Consider the following 17,149-nt stretch of genomic DNA (forward strand, 5'->3'; position numbering starts at 1 on the left):
GAAAGCCGTGCGAGAAATGCCATGCAAAGGCTGCCACAGCCAAAAAAACAAGTGGTAGTTTTAGGGTTGTGAGTCTAAACCTGGCCTGTTGTAAGAAGATGTCTCAGACGTTATTCAAAATGCTTCCCCGGTTAATAGACCCTGATTGGTCCTGTAGGCTATTGGTGCCAGTTGCTTCCAACAACAGAAAAGTGCTGCATTCCAGCTACGTTCCTGCTGCAGAGCCTAAGTGCTTAGTGCTGTTTCCTTAAAACATTTGAGGTTGATAAATGACAAGCACTTCACTCTGGGTAAAGCTCATAAATCCAGCCCCTACAAAAGATAACAAGCTGACAGCACTTAGTCCTGTTTATAAAGTTCATACACATCCATCTGTGATAGAGGCATGGGATGGATCTGGGAAATAGCACCGCAGCCCGTTAAAGTAATGCAGGAACACAGCCACGATGCAAGACGCGCCGTGCGCCCAGACTCCCTGCCATTTGCCCTGAGCTTCAAGGGCATCTGGAGGCCAAGGCCCACAGAGCTGGAGCCCACACGCCATGGAGTCCGGCTCCTTCCTGCAAATCTCCTTTCTCCCTCCCTCCACCGCTCCTTTTCTGCCTGCAAGATGAGCCCCTGCCTCGTCGCCTCCCTCCCTTCACTGGGCTGAGCAGAGTCGGGGGTGAGGGGGTATGTGGAGCAGTGGAACACTTGCCCCAGGGCGGAAGAGATGAGTTCAGGTGAACATTTCATCAGCACCAGGGACTGTTCTCTTTTTGGCAATCTGTTCAGGAAAAATGACAAACCCTCCAAAAAGGCCTGTAAGTAGCATAAGTGCAAAGCCTGAATGGCTTATGTGCTAGCAGGTATCAGAAGAGAAAATGTTTTAATAAAAAAAAAAAAAAAGACTCATCCTACTGGTAGTGGCTCCTTAGAGACGTGGCAGGTATTGTTCAGGGGGGCCTGGCCGCTCAGAGCAGGGACTGAACGACCCAGGCCCTGAGTGGCCGTGGTGGGTGCGAGCTGTCACATGCGTGGGGCTGAAGCCATGTACACAGTACTGCACTGAACATTCAGTACTGCAGATAGGACAGTCACGCTGCTTGTCAGATACCAGAAGAACGCAAAGAGCGTTCCTTCACTTGACAACAGCCTGGACCCAAGCGACAGACATGCTGTTCCCTCCGGCTGGAGTGACCTCTCATCCTTCAGCCCCTTCACCAGAGGACCAGCTGCTGCCTGGCTTTTGAGACCCAGCTCAGATGGCATCTCCCCAGGGAAGCCACTCACCCCACAGACCCCCAGGCCCGAGCTGCGTTCCCTCAGTCCTCTGTTCTGTGAGCATTTGCCAGGTTGCACTTTCCTTATCCGTTTACCTGTCTTCCCCATCAGCCGTGAATAGGGACAGCGTCTTGTCCCAGATTCATCATTCATCTCTGGGGCCGAGCGCAGTGACTAGGATGTAGTGGGTGCTCAATAAATGTTTGTCAAGTGAGTGATGGCTTGGTTAGCACGATGGGAATTGATGGTGCCCTTTCTGATCTACCATCCATCATGCGTGGAGTGGAACACAACTGGAGGCTTTAAATGATGCCCCTTGAGAATATAAGAAGAGGTGGGGTTAGAATGAGTAATCACCACCTTTTATTGAGTATTTACTGTGGCACCTTCTTAGGCTTTTCAAATGTATCAGTGCACTTAATCCTGAGATCAATCTGCTAAAACAGGTTCTGTTTATTATCCCTGTTGCAAAGCACAAGGAAGTTTAATAACTTGCCCAAGGTCACACAGCGGCAGCACTGAGATTCATACCGATGACGTTAGATAACCACTGTTTCTCTCTGCCTTTTAGACTGGTTCCTGGAAGGAATTAAGCCCTAATCTTTGGAAGCATCCATCTTATGTAATGATTTAGCTTCTCTCCTGTACATCTAGAATGGTACGAGTTATGTTCCATCCTAGGGAAAAAGGAGAAAACAGCCACTCAGACAGCTTTCTGTGGTTCACACGACAGGTCAGAGTTAGGAGACAAAGAATTGGTTTTATTTATTATTTTTTTTGGCCATGCCATATGGCTTTCGGGATCTTAGTTCCCCAACCGTGCCCCCTGCAGTGGAAGCGTGGAGTCCTAACCACTGGACTGCCAGAGAATTCCCAAGAATTGATTGTAGATGGTAGTTGAAAGTATAGCAAGTGTTCCCCAGCCTCTGTTCTCCAGCCAAACTGAACTACAATACTGTCATTTCCTGCAAGAACCATCTAGACCTCTAGACCTTCACATATGCTCTTCCCTCTGCCTGTAACACACTTGCCTGCTCTCTCTTCCTTCCCCAAGGCTGGTCTTGGCTTCTCTTTCCCACCAGTTCAGATGCCATTGCCCACCCGTTCAAGATAGAGGGTCCCTCCAGTCCCTGATGTCCCTGTTGTGGCACTGGGTGCTATAGTGCTGACCACCACACCCGGAGTTGATTTGTGTGTGGGGCGAGGGGAATGATTATCTGTTTCTGACAGGTTCACACCCTGGGCCTGTTGTCTTCTGTCCCCCATTTATCCCCTGCACCTCGGCTGGTGCTTGGACACAGCGTGTGTTCACTAAATATTTGTCAAAGGAGTGGACGAATGGGGGTTCATTTTGCTTTACACTTTTGAGCCTCGGGTTTTGAAGTGGTCAAGTCTGTTCTGTCACACAGCCATCGTTTGCCACGTCTTGTGTGTGCACACTCGGCGGGTGCCGTGGGGAGTAGAGAGATGACCGGCGTTGCTCTTGTTCTGAGGTGCCTACGATCTAGGGAGATGCTTAGGTGGTCACATCACCTTCCCACATCAGCACAGTGCAGTGGACCAGTGATAGAACTGGAGGTGGGTGTGCTCATACTCATGCTCTTGAGTCAGCAGCACCGAGGAAGCCCCACGGCAACCCAAGACCTCCCATCCTCAGGGTTTCCCAAGAGCCACCAGGAGTAACTGTGACCGGTGGTTCTTGTTTGTGAAGAAGTAGAAACCCCAATTAAGCAAGCCTCATACATTTGGGGAAGGCATGTTGAAAAGTGCACCCTCATGTAGGTAACAACACATTGGAGGTTAGATTTAGCCCAAGAGAAAAACTTAATAACTAAAAACTAGAACACTTTATTTTGTAAATAGAGCTAAGACTTAAAATCAGGTGTATTTAGGACATCTCTACTTGGTTTCCTCAGGCACCCTGTCTTACTTTGTCTAGAACTTAATTACTCATCTGTTTCCCTCAAAACTTGCTGCTCCTGCTTTTCCTGTCTTCCATCCCTCCTCTACTGGAACCACCTGATGCTCAAGCCAGGAATTCAGGTGTTTCTCTTGATGCTTTTCTAGTTCTCAGGCTTTCTCTCCTTCGCACTGCCGTCATCAAGGTGGGAGTTGGCCTCCCTTCTGCCCTTCTTGATTCCAGGCTCCTTTCCTCCAACCTGTTGTTAGTGCACATTCTAGAATGCAGGTCTGATCCCATCATTCCTCTGCCTCTGGGTATATGGAGAGTCCTGGTCCATCCCCACCAGGCCCACTGAGTTCAGGCTGTCTGTTTCACCTCTGCCAGATGACATGCAGTTCCCTGTAGAGAACATGACGTTTGTCTGTTTTTAGACTTATTTCCTTTTCTCCTTTAACTAATTCTCCCTTGTTCTTTAAAGCTTTTTCCAACCTGGGTCGTTACTTGAGTCTTCGGCAGGGAACATTCTTCCAGAATTTCACATCCTCAGTGTCTAATATTGCTGGGCACATAGGATGTGCTGTGTAATGCTTGCTGAAAGATTAGCTGAGAGGATGGGGAGTTCCCTGGTGGCCTAGTGGTTAGGATTCCAGGCTTTCACTGCTGTGGACAGTGTTCAGTCCCTGGTCGGGGAACTGAGATCCCACAGGCTTCGAGGTGCAGCCAAAAAAAGGATTAGATGAGAGGAAGCAGAGGCTTTAATTCACATTGAGCTGTAAAGGAGCAATAAATACCAGGCTCTTCTGAAAATGGGTTTTGTTTTAGGGTGGGAGAAGAGTGTTAAGATACCAGTTACTTACTGGAAAAGGTTGGGGAGTGCTGGAGGAGAGCAAGATGAAAGGAACCCCACAGAGCAGAAAAAGAGGTGATCTGGGGGGTTGCCTACCTTAGACCACCAAGAAGAAAGGCCAGTTGTCTGCTGTAGCAGGCTGCCAAAGAATGTTTCCTTATACAAAAAGGGGACAGGTCTACTGTGGGTAATTAATTACTCAGACTCATTTCCAATTTGACACCCTACAATTCTTAAAGTTGAAAATATAAGCCAGGCATTCTGAATTGGTGTGAAAAAATTTCCCCTCTCTTCACTTTATTGCAAGCTCCATAGTAGCAAAGACATTGTCTCTGCATTCAACAGAGATAATTTTGCATTTTAGAAACAAGGAAGTAGAAAACTGCATTAATACGAGATTATGTTTGAGAATTTAAGCTCCCAAATCAGGAAATCCACTCAGCATTCTCTTGGTAGCTCTCGTTTAGATGCAACACACACCCACTTGCAGACAGCCCCTCGTGCCAGAGCCCACCCTGCGGTGGCCGTGAGTTATGGCGGATTGGGGATCATTACCTTGATCTTCTTGGCCCTTGGGTATTTCACTTCTCCAAGTTAATGTGTGCTCTTAAGTGTTACATTATCTTGTAGCAAAGTAGTCATTTATAATTTATATACTATGTACTGGCTTAAAATAGAAACAAGAGGATAATCAGCATCCTGAAGCCCCTAGTTTTCCAAAATAACATTTCTTCAGTGAAGTCCACCTGTAGGAATTAAAACCTACCGTGAATTAAAAAACCCTTTGTCCCAGTGTCAGACTGGGACACAGGTGTGCCAACAAGCATTATTAAGCCTTACAAAAGGGGAAGATCATCTTTTTAAAATAAAACATTTTATTTTATTTTACTCAAAATAATTTCTAAAGAACTCAACCTTTGTAGTGTTGCAGGGGCCCCACTGAAGTCACAGAGAGGGGACGGGGGCAGAGCTAGAGCATCTTTTGGAGAAGGACAAAAGCTAATCCATATCTCCACCCTGTGTCTGCTGCAGTTTTGGTGTGCTTCCATCTAGGCTGCTCCTTTGCTCTTTGACTTTGAATATACACACGGAGAAGGATGGGCTTTCCTGTTGAGTTCCTCGTAGGGAACACGCCGTCCATTCACATATATTAAAAATAGAAGGCCTGCTTGAAAAATCCTCTAGAATCAGGTTTTAGCAAACACCAATCAGATTTTAGAGGTCTAACTTATTTTTTTCCTTCTTGCTTTTATAAGAAGTCTCTGAACCCTGAACTTTCCCCAGTTCCTTTTAATTGTGCATCTTCAGTGTGCCAGGACCTTGGGTGGAAATTTCTAATGAGAGCAGGAGAAGGACAGACGCCCCTGCAGTCAGGTGGTCTTCCTCTTCCGATGTCTGGTGACCTCGTATTTGAATCCACCATCTGTGCCCACCATCTCCGTGACGTGTCTTGTGCTCATCCCTGTACGCAGGTGTCCATTTGAATGTCCACCTGATACTTGGGGGCCACTGACTGGGGTCGAGGCCAGCAGCCGCTATGGGTGGCTGCATCACGGGTGGCAACATTTACTAAGCTCCTGGGTATTTTCTTCCCCTATTATGATATTGAACCTGCTTTTCTGGCCACAAGATTGAAGAGCTGAGAAATGGGTTTAGCAGCCATTGCTTCAGGTCCTTTTGAAAATGAGGCTACGGGATTAGCACACTACAGTATATTCCTGTCTGTTTGTCCCCTGGGTTTCGATACAAGAGTTTGAAGTTGCTGCATGTGGCTGTGGGTGGACACCTCCTCTTTGGCCTTGGTTACACATCATGATGGGGAGAGACCCGTGATTGGACTGGCTGGTCTCTAGTGGTTCTTTTTCCCCATGATTTGTGACCTCAGTTACAACTTCGTACCCTATGTTGCGTTTTAAAAAAAAAATCAAGTAAAACTAGTCTTCACATTTTAAAAAGCTAGCCTTTTATTAAAGGGCAGAGTCATGATTAAAAAGAAAATCAACAAGAAAATCTTGAGGAAACGAATGTCTCTAGAAGCTAACCTTGGGTTAACGGGAGAAGCTTGACTCTTAAATGTGGACGTTATTTACCAGCTTTCCTAAATTGGCAGCTTTGGGCATATTAAGATCTGTAAGGAACTGTCCAAGGGAGGTATTGTGTATGCTTTGCAGTGATTAAGCCATTAAGCTCTAATTATTATTTTCCCACTCATGGTTTTGTGTAGGAAGGTTTACAATTATTTAGGAATTCTGTGCTCCTCAGCCATCTTAGCGTCACCCCCACCTTTCAGAAGCTGAGGTGGGGGGAGCAGAGAAAAGGTTTTCCTGCGAGCAGATTACCACTTGGGCTCAGCTGTCTTCCCCTGTTGGTTTGTTCCCTTGCAGATGAAGTGGAAGGGGAAGGACCTGTTTGACTTGGTGTGCCGGACCCTGGGGCTTCGGGAAACCTGGTTCTTTGGCCTGCAGTATACAATCAAGGACACCGTGGCCTGGCTCAAGATGGACAAGAAGGTGGGCCCAGACCCTGATGACACCAGTGGGGCTGGCATGGGCTCTGGATTTCCCCTGAGCATGTGTCTAGCTTATTGCTCATCATGGGGCATTATGGGTACACAGCAGAGAGAGGGGCGGGTTGCGGAGGAAGTTATACGGGACAGGATGCGGGCGTAGGGAGGCCCCGCCCCTGTTCCTCACCGGCTACCCCGGGGCCGGCAGAACCACCCAGGACTGACCAGCTGCCATCCCTGGCTTCTTCCTTGTTGTCACCGGGTGTCACCTGATTGCTTCAGGCTTAATGCCATTCTGTTGACTGAGCCATGAGTCAGGCTTCGTGGATAAAAAGTACTATTGTATTATCGTTTTGGTTTTTTTTCCCACAATTTATGTCTTTGAAGGATTTTCTTGGGGCTCCTGTTCTTTAGGGAATGTTTTAGAGTGTTTTTGAGGAACACCATGGCCCAACTCAATTTATTCATTAACATGATCTAAGGAATAAAGAGTGCCCTGGTTCCCGCGGTGAAGGAAGAATGTCTATTTTGTTCTCATGATATTCTGGGGCTTCTGAGGTCTGGTGTACAAGTCTGACTCCCAGCAGTTCTAATGTGGCTTAGAAATGGATATTGCCTCGGGGAACTGCCCTCTGCGTGGGTTCTTATGTGCTCACAAAGACGCTGTCACCTACTTACCTGCCAACCTATCCATGGAGACGCTGAGAGCAGGTCCGTATGTTTTAGTCAGTGACTCCTAAAAGACCCCTGAATCTCTGAGTAAGTCAGTGTCTCATTTTTACCCCAAATTACCCCCTGCAATTGCCTACCTCATTCTATTATCTACTACTTCGCATGATAAACAGTGAAAGCCTCCCGTCTTCTACCAGTTTGACTCTAAACTCAGGCGTTCAAATTGTGTTTACATATGTACGCAGTAATCTGAATCTTCACGTTGGGGTCCCTGCTGGTTATAAATTTCACATGGTAATTCCCAGCGATCATGAATGTCCAAGTGCTGCCATGCCAGCAAGAGCGTCCTAGATCAGGTTTATTTTGAATCTCTTGGGCACCACGACCAGGAATTTGGGCAGGAGCCTGGAGAGTTATCTACCAAAGACAGCAAAACCTTCAGTATCACTTTGTGACTCTCAGCAAAGTAAATTTGAAATCGTACCTGAGTGTTGGCCAAATGGATATTAGATTGGGGGCCTCAGGAGCCATGGAGCCTGCTGCTCAAAGGAAATAAGTTATGACACATGTTAATGGAGCCTTGTAGCCTGTCACATGGCATGTTTATGTCCTGAGATGAAATTCATTCTGGAGAGCAGATGGCTCAAGCTTTCCAGTGGGTGGATGAAATTGTTAGAATATTAAAGGCAGAGTGGTTTACTGGCTGTGCTCAAGTATTTCGTGGGGCATCTCTAGAGGTTCCTTGAAACAAAGGGTTGCCATGATGGACGTGTTTTACTTTTGTTGCTCAGTTAATGTTTAGATGATTTCACAAATATTTAGTTCATCATCTCTAAGCTCCATTCCAGTATGGACCTAAATGTTGTAGGTAGTCAGCAGGACAAAAGAGTAAAGGAAGATTCCACTACTTGAGAAAATTAAAAAACCTTCAGCCTACCTGTAAAGGATAGTGCCCAAGGCCTTTGAGTTATAAATTTCTAGTTTTTAGCTATCTCTGTGGCCTTGAAAACATTTGTGCCTGAATCATCTTAGCTCCACTCACCACTTGGGGATATTGATTAATTTGATTAATTCACCATGTGAAGTGAATATTACCTCCTGTTATAGATGGGTTTGTGAATGCTTCAAACTGTAGAATCACAACCTTTGGGAAATGCGATAAATTTAGAAGGGAGAAAAATGTTTATACACTCCCTGCAGAAGGTCCTTTGATGGCGGCCTGGGAGGGAGAGGGGCGAAACTAGCTTGTTTTTCTTTTGCTCTGTAATTCCGCAGGTGCTGGATCATGACGTTTCAAAGGAAGAGCCAGTCACCTTTCACTTCCTGGCCAAATTTTATCCTGAGAATGCTGAGGAGGAGCTGGTTCAGGAGATCACGCAACATTTATTCTTCTTGCAGGTACCCCTTTCCATGCTACCCCCCCTGATCTTGAGAGAACCGCCCCCAGGGGTAGCAGCAGAGGCAGCCTGGGCCAACCCCTCGGATTTGACCACAAATGCCTCCACATTGTGAAAATGTTCTCCCTCTGGAAAGCCAGTCCCTTTGGTTCTATAATGAAAAACAGTCTTCAGGACAGAACTATACTTGAGTGATGATAATTGGCATCAAATGAAATTGCAAAAGTATGATGGCGAAAGAACACATACAAGTAGCTCCCTAACTAGAAACATCTTTGAAGATGGCTCCTCACTAACTTAGAAGTACTCAATAGTTGCCCAGGAAGTCTAAAAAGAGAGTCTTGCAAAGAGTAGTTCTTCCAGAAATTTAAAATTTGCTCTCATGAAGGCAGGACTTCAGAACTCCAGTGACACTTGGTAAATCCCACACACGTGGTACTTCAGACATCATGTTTCATGCCACTCTTTGTCTATACTGCCTTATTTTCCACCTATTTCCTCATTAGACTGTAAGCCCCTTTAAGGCAAGGCTCGTTGAGTGCACGGTGGGGACCCCATAAGTAATTGTTCCACCGAATTGAAGAAATTAGGAGATCCATAATTATAGGTTCAAAGACAGCTAGTTGACCATCTAGAGGTGCAGCTAGGGGGACTGGTGTGAGGATGAGAACCTTGTCAGTTTTGCTTGTGTTCCTACTGCTCGCTCAGAGCACTTTCCAAGTTTCACGGTTAGTTATGGTGCTTGGCGCTGGAACGGCTGGTGTGTCCACCATCAGTGACGGAAAAGACCCTAGCAGGGCATTAATTACATGATTGCCCAGAGGTACACATATAGCCTGGCCTCCTATAATTAGTTTGAGCCTCAGATTATTGCATTAAGTAAATATTAAGTTAAATGTAATAACCCCCTCCAGTAATTTCTCTTGCAAAAAAAAGTTTGCCAAAAAAAGTGTGTGTGTTTGTATATCCCCTCTCCAATATTTTCATGTCAAAGGGAAGCCCTTTTAGTTTTTCTGTAGTGCAGCTTAAAACCGAAGGATTAGAAAGTTGCCCTGCTTTGAATGAAACCACAAAATGACCTCCTAGGCCCCAGAATGTCCTAGCCATATAGAGATGGCTTTCTTGTAAGCAGTGCCCATTCTCCATTTGACTTTGGCTTAATTTCCCCTCCTACTGAAATGTTGGAGCGCTTTCATGGCTGAGCAAGGCAAAATTTACTACTTTTATGAATCTGGTGACTGCTGACGTCTGTGAAAGAGAGCTGGCTTTCCCGTTGTGTTTATTTCAGCATGCCCTCACTTCAGGAGGCTGTCTTGCCTCTATGTCTGGAACATCACCCACTGTACCAGTCTAAGAAATTAAATGCAATGAGATATGTTAATTCAACATTATGGCTTAAGAATTATATTTCCCGGACCTCAAGTGGACTTAAAGGTTAATCGATCAAACTTTATTGCTTCCTTTTTCCTTAGAGCAGGCATATTGAAAGTGATGGGTTTTTTTCCTGCAGTCATAACTCAGTGGCCTCGCTGACTTTGGTCTTGTGTTAAGACTTAAAAGCAGACTCCATTTCCTCTGATTCTGCGTGTGCTCAGCTGGGGCCGAGGCTGCAATCACCACCAGAGCCGCTCCTGACATTTCCCGAGTTCACAGCTCTCCTCCGTCACAACCCAGATGTCAGTCTCTTTTTTTAACTACGAAGATTGTTTTTCCTCTTTGGCATTTGATCACGAACAGAAGAGACTAAGGGTTTTTTTCTGCGTAGCCATCTTACCAATAACTTCTCGGGGACCGAGCTCCCAACCTGTCGGCAGCGGTTCCCTTTGTCAGAAAATCATTAGCAGGCTGGGTTGACAGGCCTCATTAGAACACGCTGCAGTGTCTTGCTGTGACCAGCCTGCACGGCTCCTGTCCACACACACGGTATCATGTCTCCCCTGTTGCCCCTTTCAGGTAAAGAAGCAGATTTTAGATGAAAAGATCTACTGCCCTCCCGAGGCTTCTGTGCTCCTGGCTTCTTATGCCGTCCAGGCCAAGGTAAGCTCAAAGAAGAAAAATGCATTCTTCCTGGGCATTAATGCATGTCACAGGATCACACTAGTCATCTGTTTCTTTGGATCTTCTAGGCTTCAGAGACTTTCCCCAGAAAGTGGGATGCTGTGGCACTTGTGGACTTGGGGGACCACTCTCACTGTTCCACTGCTGTATCATCTTGTGATAGTGTCTGTGTGTGTATAAACGATAAGTGTACAGCTTGATGAATTATCTGTGTAATCTCACTATGCACACGTGGTTAATTACATTCACCCGGCCAACCTCTCTTTTTATTAACTAGGAAGAATGAAGTTATCGTCTCCAGTTTTGGCCAAACATGGCCTTGGGGTCAGAAAGGCCCAGGTCCTCATTGCAAACTCATCTTCTGAGGACCAGCGGCCCTGTGCCTCGGGACCATGTCACACCTTGGGGAATGTCCTGCTTCATCCACCTGGATGGACGTGCTGGCTGTGCTTACGGTCGGGTACTGGTCCCGACCAAGCCCAGCTGAGCTGTCTGGTGACCTGAGAGTCTTTCACAGAGAAATCGCTGCAGACTGGGAGTGGTGGGAGAGGGAGACCACTGGTCTTGTGCTTCTGTCCTCTCTGTTTTTATAAGATGCGCTACAGGGTCTGCCCAGGGTGCTTCATGCCCCTCAGATTTCCGACTTCAATCACATGCCACTTTCTCCTGATCCCTCTGCTTATTACCTTTCACTGCAGCATAAGATGACCTCAGAATTGGGACACCTGGGTTACTTTTGTGATTTTTGCATAATCTTTTCAGTTATTATTTTCCTTTTTAGTTAGAGGTATCCATAAAGCCATTTCCCTGAAATGTTAGAGAAATTAATAAGACCCTCAATGTCTTAGCCCACTTTTTGGGGTAGCTTAAGATAATCTCAAAACTGTCCTATCATTTGGAGGAGAAAACAGTCTGTATGTGCTCGTCACACTAACAGAAGCATCAGGGTCATTTGATGACTCGTCTAATATTTGGTGAGTATTCACTGGCTTGAGGGGAGGTTGTTGACTCTGTCACTGATACAGACACGAAGTGAGTATCTGCCCTCAGTGATTTGCCCAAGGTCATTTGGGCAATCTTGGGTAAAGCTAAGGGCAGAATTCATGGCTTTGGGATTGCATTTTGGGCCTCCCCTATTCCATTATCCTGACAAATGAGTAATTGAGAAAACAGAAAAATGGGCCTTGATTCAACTAAAACATATGCTTCCTTTTATGCTTTGATTAAGAATATTAATAACAGGAAAAATGTGTCCTTTCAATCAGTATCGCCCTGACAGTGATGAAGCAGTTGTCACTTTCATTAGATCTGAGCACTTCCTGGCCCGGAACTGAGCTTCTCTCTAGCACGCCTTCTCCCCGGCTGAGAGGAGGCCCAGGTTCTCAAAGATACTACCTCTCTCTGAGGGGGTAGCCTTTAGTCTCAAAGGCTAGATTTTCTTTGCATAAATTTTGGACCACAAATTCAAAGGCCACCTGTAGAAAAAAAATAACTTTTCAGGGAACCAGCAGATGTTTGCTTAAACAGATTTCACTGTAGGAAAGCCCTCCTAATTTGGATCCTGCTAATTTAGAGATGAAAGTGATTCACAGACAGCATATGGGGTTCATATGGAGGAGCGTGCTTTAACTGTTTTTCCCGGTGTAAATTGTCAGGAACATACAAATAAAGGTAATCTATGGCTTCAAGTCTGCATTTGGGAAACTAAGGATTATTATAACATGCTTCCAGTTGCTAGGACAGCTGTTAATATTAATAGGGTGCCTCTGATTACAATAGTGATCAGATCTTACACGCCTGTAGCGTTTTACAGTTTTACAAAGTGTTATAACTTGAATATTTCTTGCAATACTCAATGGAGTCTTTTCTGTAAGCCAAAGAATTTAAGGCTCAGAAAGGACTAATAATTTGTCTGAAGTCACAGTACTTGATGTTAATTTTTTTTTTTTTTTAATAAATTTATTTATTTATTTATTTTTGGCTGCGTTGGGTCTTAGTTGCTGCGCACGGGCTTTTCTCTAGTTGCAGTGAGCAGGGGCTACTCTTCATTGTGGTGCACGGGCTTTTCATTACGGTGGCTTCTCTTGTTGCAGAGCACAGGCTCTAGGTGCGCAGGTTTCAGTAGTTGTGGCTCGTGGGCTCTAGAGCACAGGCTCAGTAGTTGTGGTGCACGGGCTTAGTTGCTCTGCGGCATGTGGGATTTTCCCAGACCAGGGCTCAAACCCATGTCCCCTGCATTGGCAGGCGGATTCTCAACCACTGCGCCACCAGGGAAGCCCGATATAAATCCTTTTTTAAATGGAGTTTGTAGCCCACTTCTTAATGGACAGGATTTGAAGCAGAATGGAGCTGGAGAATGGAGCAGGGGTGAGAACCCTAGTGTCTGGATTGCATAATTTAGCACTTGCTCTTGCCCTCGCTGTGAGAGGGGTCTCTGAGTACCACACACTACCTTTCACTAAATTCCAGGTTCATTTATATGGTCACATCAGTACAAACTTTTCAGTAAATCATCCTGGTTCCTTCCATTATATTCCATTTCTTTTCTTCCACAACCTTTCTGAGACAGATAGGAAATACAAAAGTGTGGTGGGGAAAGTGAATTGAGCTCATTAACACATGGGATGTAATTACGCACAAATGTATTCATTACAGTATTTCAGCTGTTCAACTGATACAGACGGTTCATTCCAAAGCATAAAGAAACAATTACCCTTAAAGCATAAATACAGATATTAATCACATGGTTCAGTTAGCAAGAACCATATTTCTTAGTAGGAGTTTAGGTTGTTTTTTTGTTTTGTTTTGTTTTTTGCGGTACGCGGGCCTCTCACTCTTGTGGCCTCTCCCGTTGCGGAGCACAGGCTCCAGACGCGCAGGCTCAGCGGCCACGGCTCACGGGCCCAGCCGCTCCGCGGCATGTGGGATCTTCCCGGACTGGGGCACGAACCCTCATCCCCTGCATCGGCAGACGGACTCTCAACCACTGCGCCACCAGGGAAGCCCATTTAGGTTATTTTTGAATCCGAAATATAGGCTGGTTTTTTTGGGCCAGTCATGTGACACACCAAACCATCTTGCAACGTCTTCAGCCACCTGTTGGATTTTATATTGACAATTTGGTGTTTGAAATGTGTTCTTATTAAAAATGACTTTGGGAAAGAATGGTATGTAATTCCCCAATCTTGCAGGGCTGGCCAGCAGATTCCTAGTGTTCAGAGAGAGAAAAGACTGGTGGGAGAAGAGGCTTGTTGTTTCCTAGTGCTCTTTGATGCTAGTTAGGGGCAGAGTGCCAAAAGGCAACTAAGAAGTTGGGTATATGTAAAGTATAGGTAGAGTGGCAAGAGTTGAGGCTGGAGAGGTCTGCTGGGGTTCAGATCATAAAGGGTCTTAACTTTATCCTGTGGGGAATGCAGAGCCAGTGAAGGGTTTATATTTTAGACAGATCCTTTGGTGGCTGTGTGAAGAACAGATTGGAGTAAGACCAGTTTGGAAACAGGGAGACCTGTTAGAAGGCTGTGGTGGTCATCTGGCTGAGACTGTGGGGTTCCCAACTTGGGCAGTGGTCAGTTGGATGGGAGGAGACTAACTTTAAAATAATCCAGGGAAAAAAATACCCAGGAGGTAAAAGTTGACATAAATGGTACTATCCTCTGCATATCCCCCTTTCTGGGGGGCTTATCCTTTTACAAATGGGTATTTTCTCTCACTCAATGTCAATTTTGATATGTATCGTGTTGTACTTGTCAATGTAGCTCATTGATTCTAACTGCTGTATGGTAGCCATTGATGAATAAGCCTAATTTATTTTTCTATCCTCCTGAGGAGGAGGTAGGTTTAGTTTCTGCTGTTTCCCTATTATAAGCAGTGCTTTACTGAGAACTCTTTTATATGCTTCCTTGTGTACCTGTGCAAAAGCTTTTTCCCCTTAAGGTAGATTTCTAGAAGTAGAATTGCAGATATATCCCTGAATATAAAGAACTCTAAGGTTTCTAAGAAAAAAGCAGAAAAATGGGAGCAAAGGGTACAAATAACAGGCAATTTATAGAGTATGAGAAGAATCTGTAACTACAAAAAGACGCTCAATCTTATTAGTAATCAAGAAAAAGAAGAATTAAAGCAACAATAAGGAAACATTTCAAACCCATGAGATTGACAAGGATTAATATAGGATGGATAAAGAACAAGGTCGTACTGTAGAGCACAGGGAACTATATTCAATATCCTGTGACAAACCATCATGGAAAAGAATATACATATATGTATAACTGAGTCACTTTGCTGTACAGAAAAAATTGACACAACATTGTAAATCAACCTCAATTGAAAAAAAAAAAGTAAAATAAATAAATAAATAGAATAGAAGCTCTGAGCTCATTTCCATGCAGGAAGAGACTGTGAATTGGCATAAGCTCTGTGGGGTGATGGGTATGGTAGGGGCCTGTCAGTGAGGAGACACCCCCTCCCCGAGTCCCCGAAATCCCACTCCTAGGCCGCCACTCTAGAGGAAATCCTGCATAGCGCACCCTTTTCACTTAAAACTGTCAGAAGAGAGTTCTTAAAATACTCAGTTTTTTAAACTATTGAACTGTATTTCATAGAACAGAGGGGCTGTGGTTTATTTAAATATCTTTTTTTGTTGTTTTGTTTTTGTTTTCTTTTTTTAATTGAAGTATGGTTAATTTACAATGTTGTGTTGGTTTCAAGTGTCCAGCAAAGTGATTCAGTTATACATATATGTATATATTCTTTTTCAGATTCTTTTCCGTTATAGGTTATTGTAAGATATTGAGTATAGTTCCCCGTGCTATACAGTAGGTCCTTGTTGTTTATTTAAATATATCTTTATTGGTAGATACTTAGGCTTGTTTTTCTTTCTATTACTTTTCTACTTAAATGGGTGCAGTGAACATCCTTGAGTACGCCTGTTGGGGCACATATGAACAACATTTGTCTATGATAGATATCAAGAAATGGCATAAATGCGTTGAAGGATAGGAACATTTAAAGTTTAAATAATGCTAAGTAAAAGAAGCAGACAGGAAAGGCCACATATTGTATGATTCCATTTGTATGAAATGTCCAGATGAGGCAAATTCATGGAGACAGAAGGTAGGTTGAGTGGTTGTCAGGGGACAGGAGGAGGAAATTAGGACTTACTGCTAATGGGTAAGGGATTTCTTTTTGAGGTGATGGAAATATTCTGGAATTAGACAGTGGTGATGGTTGTACAACATTTTGAAAGTACTAAAAACTACTGAATTATATGCTTAAAATTGTGAATTTTATTATGAAAATTTTATCTAAAAAAAAATTTAAATAGTTATGGCCAAATTGCTCTCCAAAAGTTCCTAATTTAACTTCTACCAATAGTGGTGAGAATATCTGTTTTTCCATATCCTCATCAACAGTGGTTGCTATCAGCCTTTTAAATTTTTGCTAATTTGACAAAAAAGTAGATTTTTTTAAAGTTTTCATTTCCTTGATTACCACTGGGGCATCATTTTCATAGACTTATTGGCCATTTGTATTTCTTTCCTCTGTGAATCAAGTGTTTATGACTTGCCTGTTTTTTCCACTTTATTGTTTGTCTTTTTCTAATTGAGTTATAGGACCTATATATTATGGATATTAATCTTTTATCTTTTTTTACATGTCAGTCCTTTTCATGTTTTGAGTGACTTTTGGAATGACTTCACCAACTTAATATACACATGTTCTTCTATATTTTATTCTGGTATTTTTATGGATTTTCATTTATAGGTGTAAGTCTTTAATGCATCTGGAATTTAGTGACTGGTGTGCGGTTGGGATCTGTTTATTCTATATATGTATTGATTAGACCTTTATGTTTTGTGAAATCCTATTCAGAGCATTTGGTCTAATTTTTCATACATATAAGCAGAGGAAAGTATTTGTTTAAGAAGTGACTCTGAGAGTCCTTTAAAAGGTGAACTCCCTTCTTGAATTTAAATTCAATTGGTTTATATCAGGGGTGGATCCAGGTTTTGTGGGCCCTGAAGCTTATATAACTTAGGGTGTTCTTTTAATGCAAGAACACCAAATTATTAATATAAAATTAGGTATAGGCCCATGCAGGTGCAGAGACCTGAAACCCAAGCCTCATTAGCTTCCCAGCAAATTCACTCCTGCTTATGTTATTGGGATGCCTCTGTACATAAAATGAGGAGGAACAGCCATCTCCATCCATGGAGTGGTCTGACTTTCTTTTATATTCACCAGCCACCACAACTTGAGGATTTTCTTCTTTTGTTTCTTGAAAAGACATTTAAGGGCTTCCCTGGTGGCGCAGTGGTTAAGAGTCCGCCTGCCAATGCAGGGGGACACGGGTTCGTGCCCCCGTCCGGGAAGATCCCACATGCCGCGGAGCGGCTAAGCCTGCGCATCCGGAGCCTGTGCTCCGCTACGGGAGAGGCCACAAGAGTGAGAGGCCCGCGTACCGCAAAAAAAAAAAAAAAAAAAAAAATATAAAAGGAACACAA

The 17,149-nt window shown here is 44.1% G+C and overlaps 1 protein-coding gene across 3 annotated transcripts in view; it reads left to right on the forward strand.

Annotated features, from left to right (window-relative positions):
* The window catches only part of NF2 (NF2, moesin-ezrin-radixin like (MERLIN) tumor suppressor), a 72,139-nt gene that overhangs the window by 16,156 nt on the left and 38,834 nt on the right, over positions 1 to 17,149 (forward strand). For all 3 annotated transcript variants that reach the window (XM_024767961.1, XM_024767960.1, XM_024767962.1), the window contains exons 2-4: positions 6,398 to 6,523; positions 8,467 to 8,589; positions 10,542 to 10,625. In XM_024767961.1, coding sequence (XP_024623729.1) covers positions 6,398 to 6,523; positions 8,467 to 8,589; positions 10,542 to 10,625 — 333 coding nt within the window. The remainder of the gene's footprint in view (positions 1 to 6,397; positions 6,524 to 8,466; positions 8,590 to 10,541; positions 10,626 to 17,149) is intronic.

This window comes from Neophocaena asiaeorientalis, unplaced genomic scaffold (assembly GCF_003031525.2).
Source record: "Neophocaena asiaeorientalis asiaeorientalis breed wild unplaced genomic scaffold, Neophocaena_asiaeorientalis_V1.1 scaffold828, whole genome shotgun sequence".
NCBI classification, from domain to species: Eukaryota; Metazoa; Chordata; class Mammalia; order Artiodactyla; family Phocoenidae; genus Neophocaena; species Neophocaena asiaeorientalis.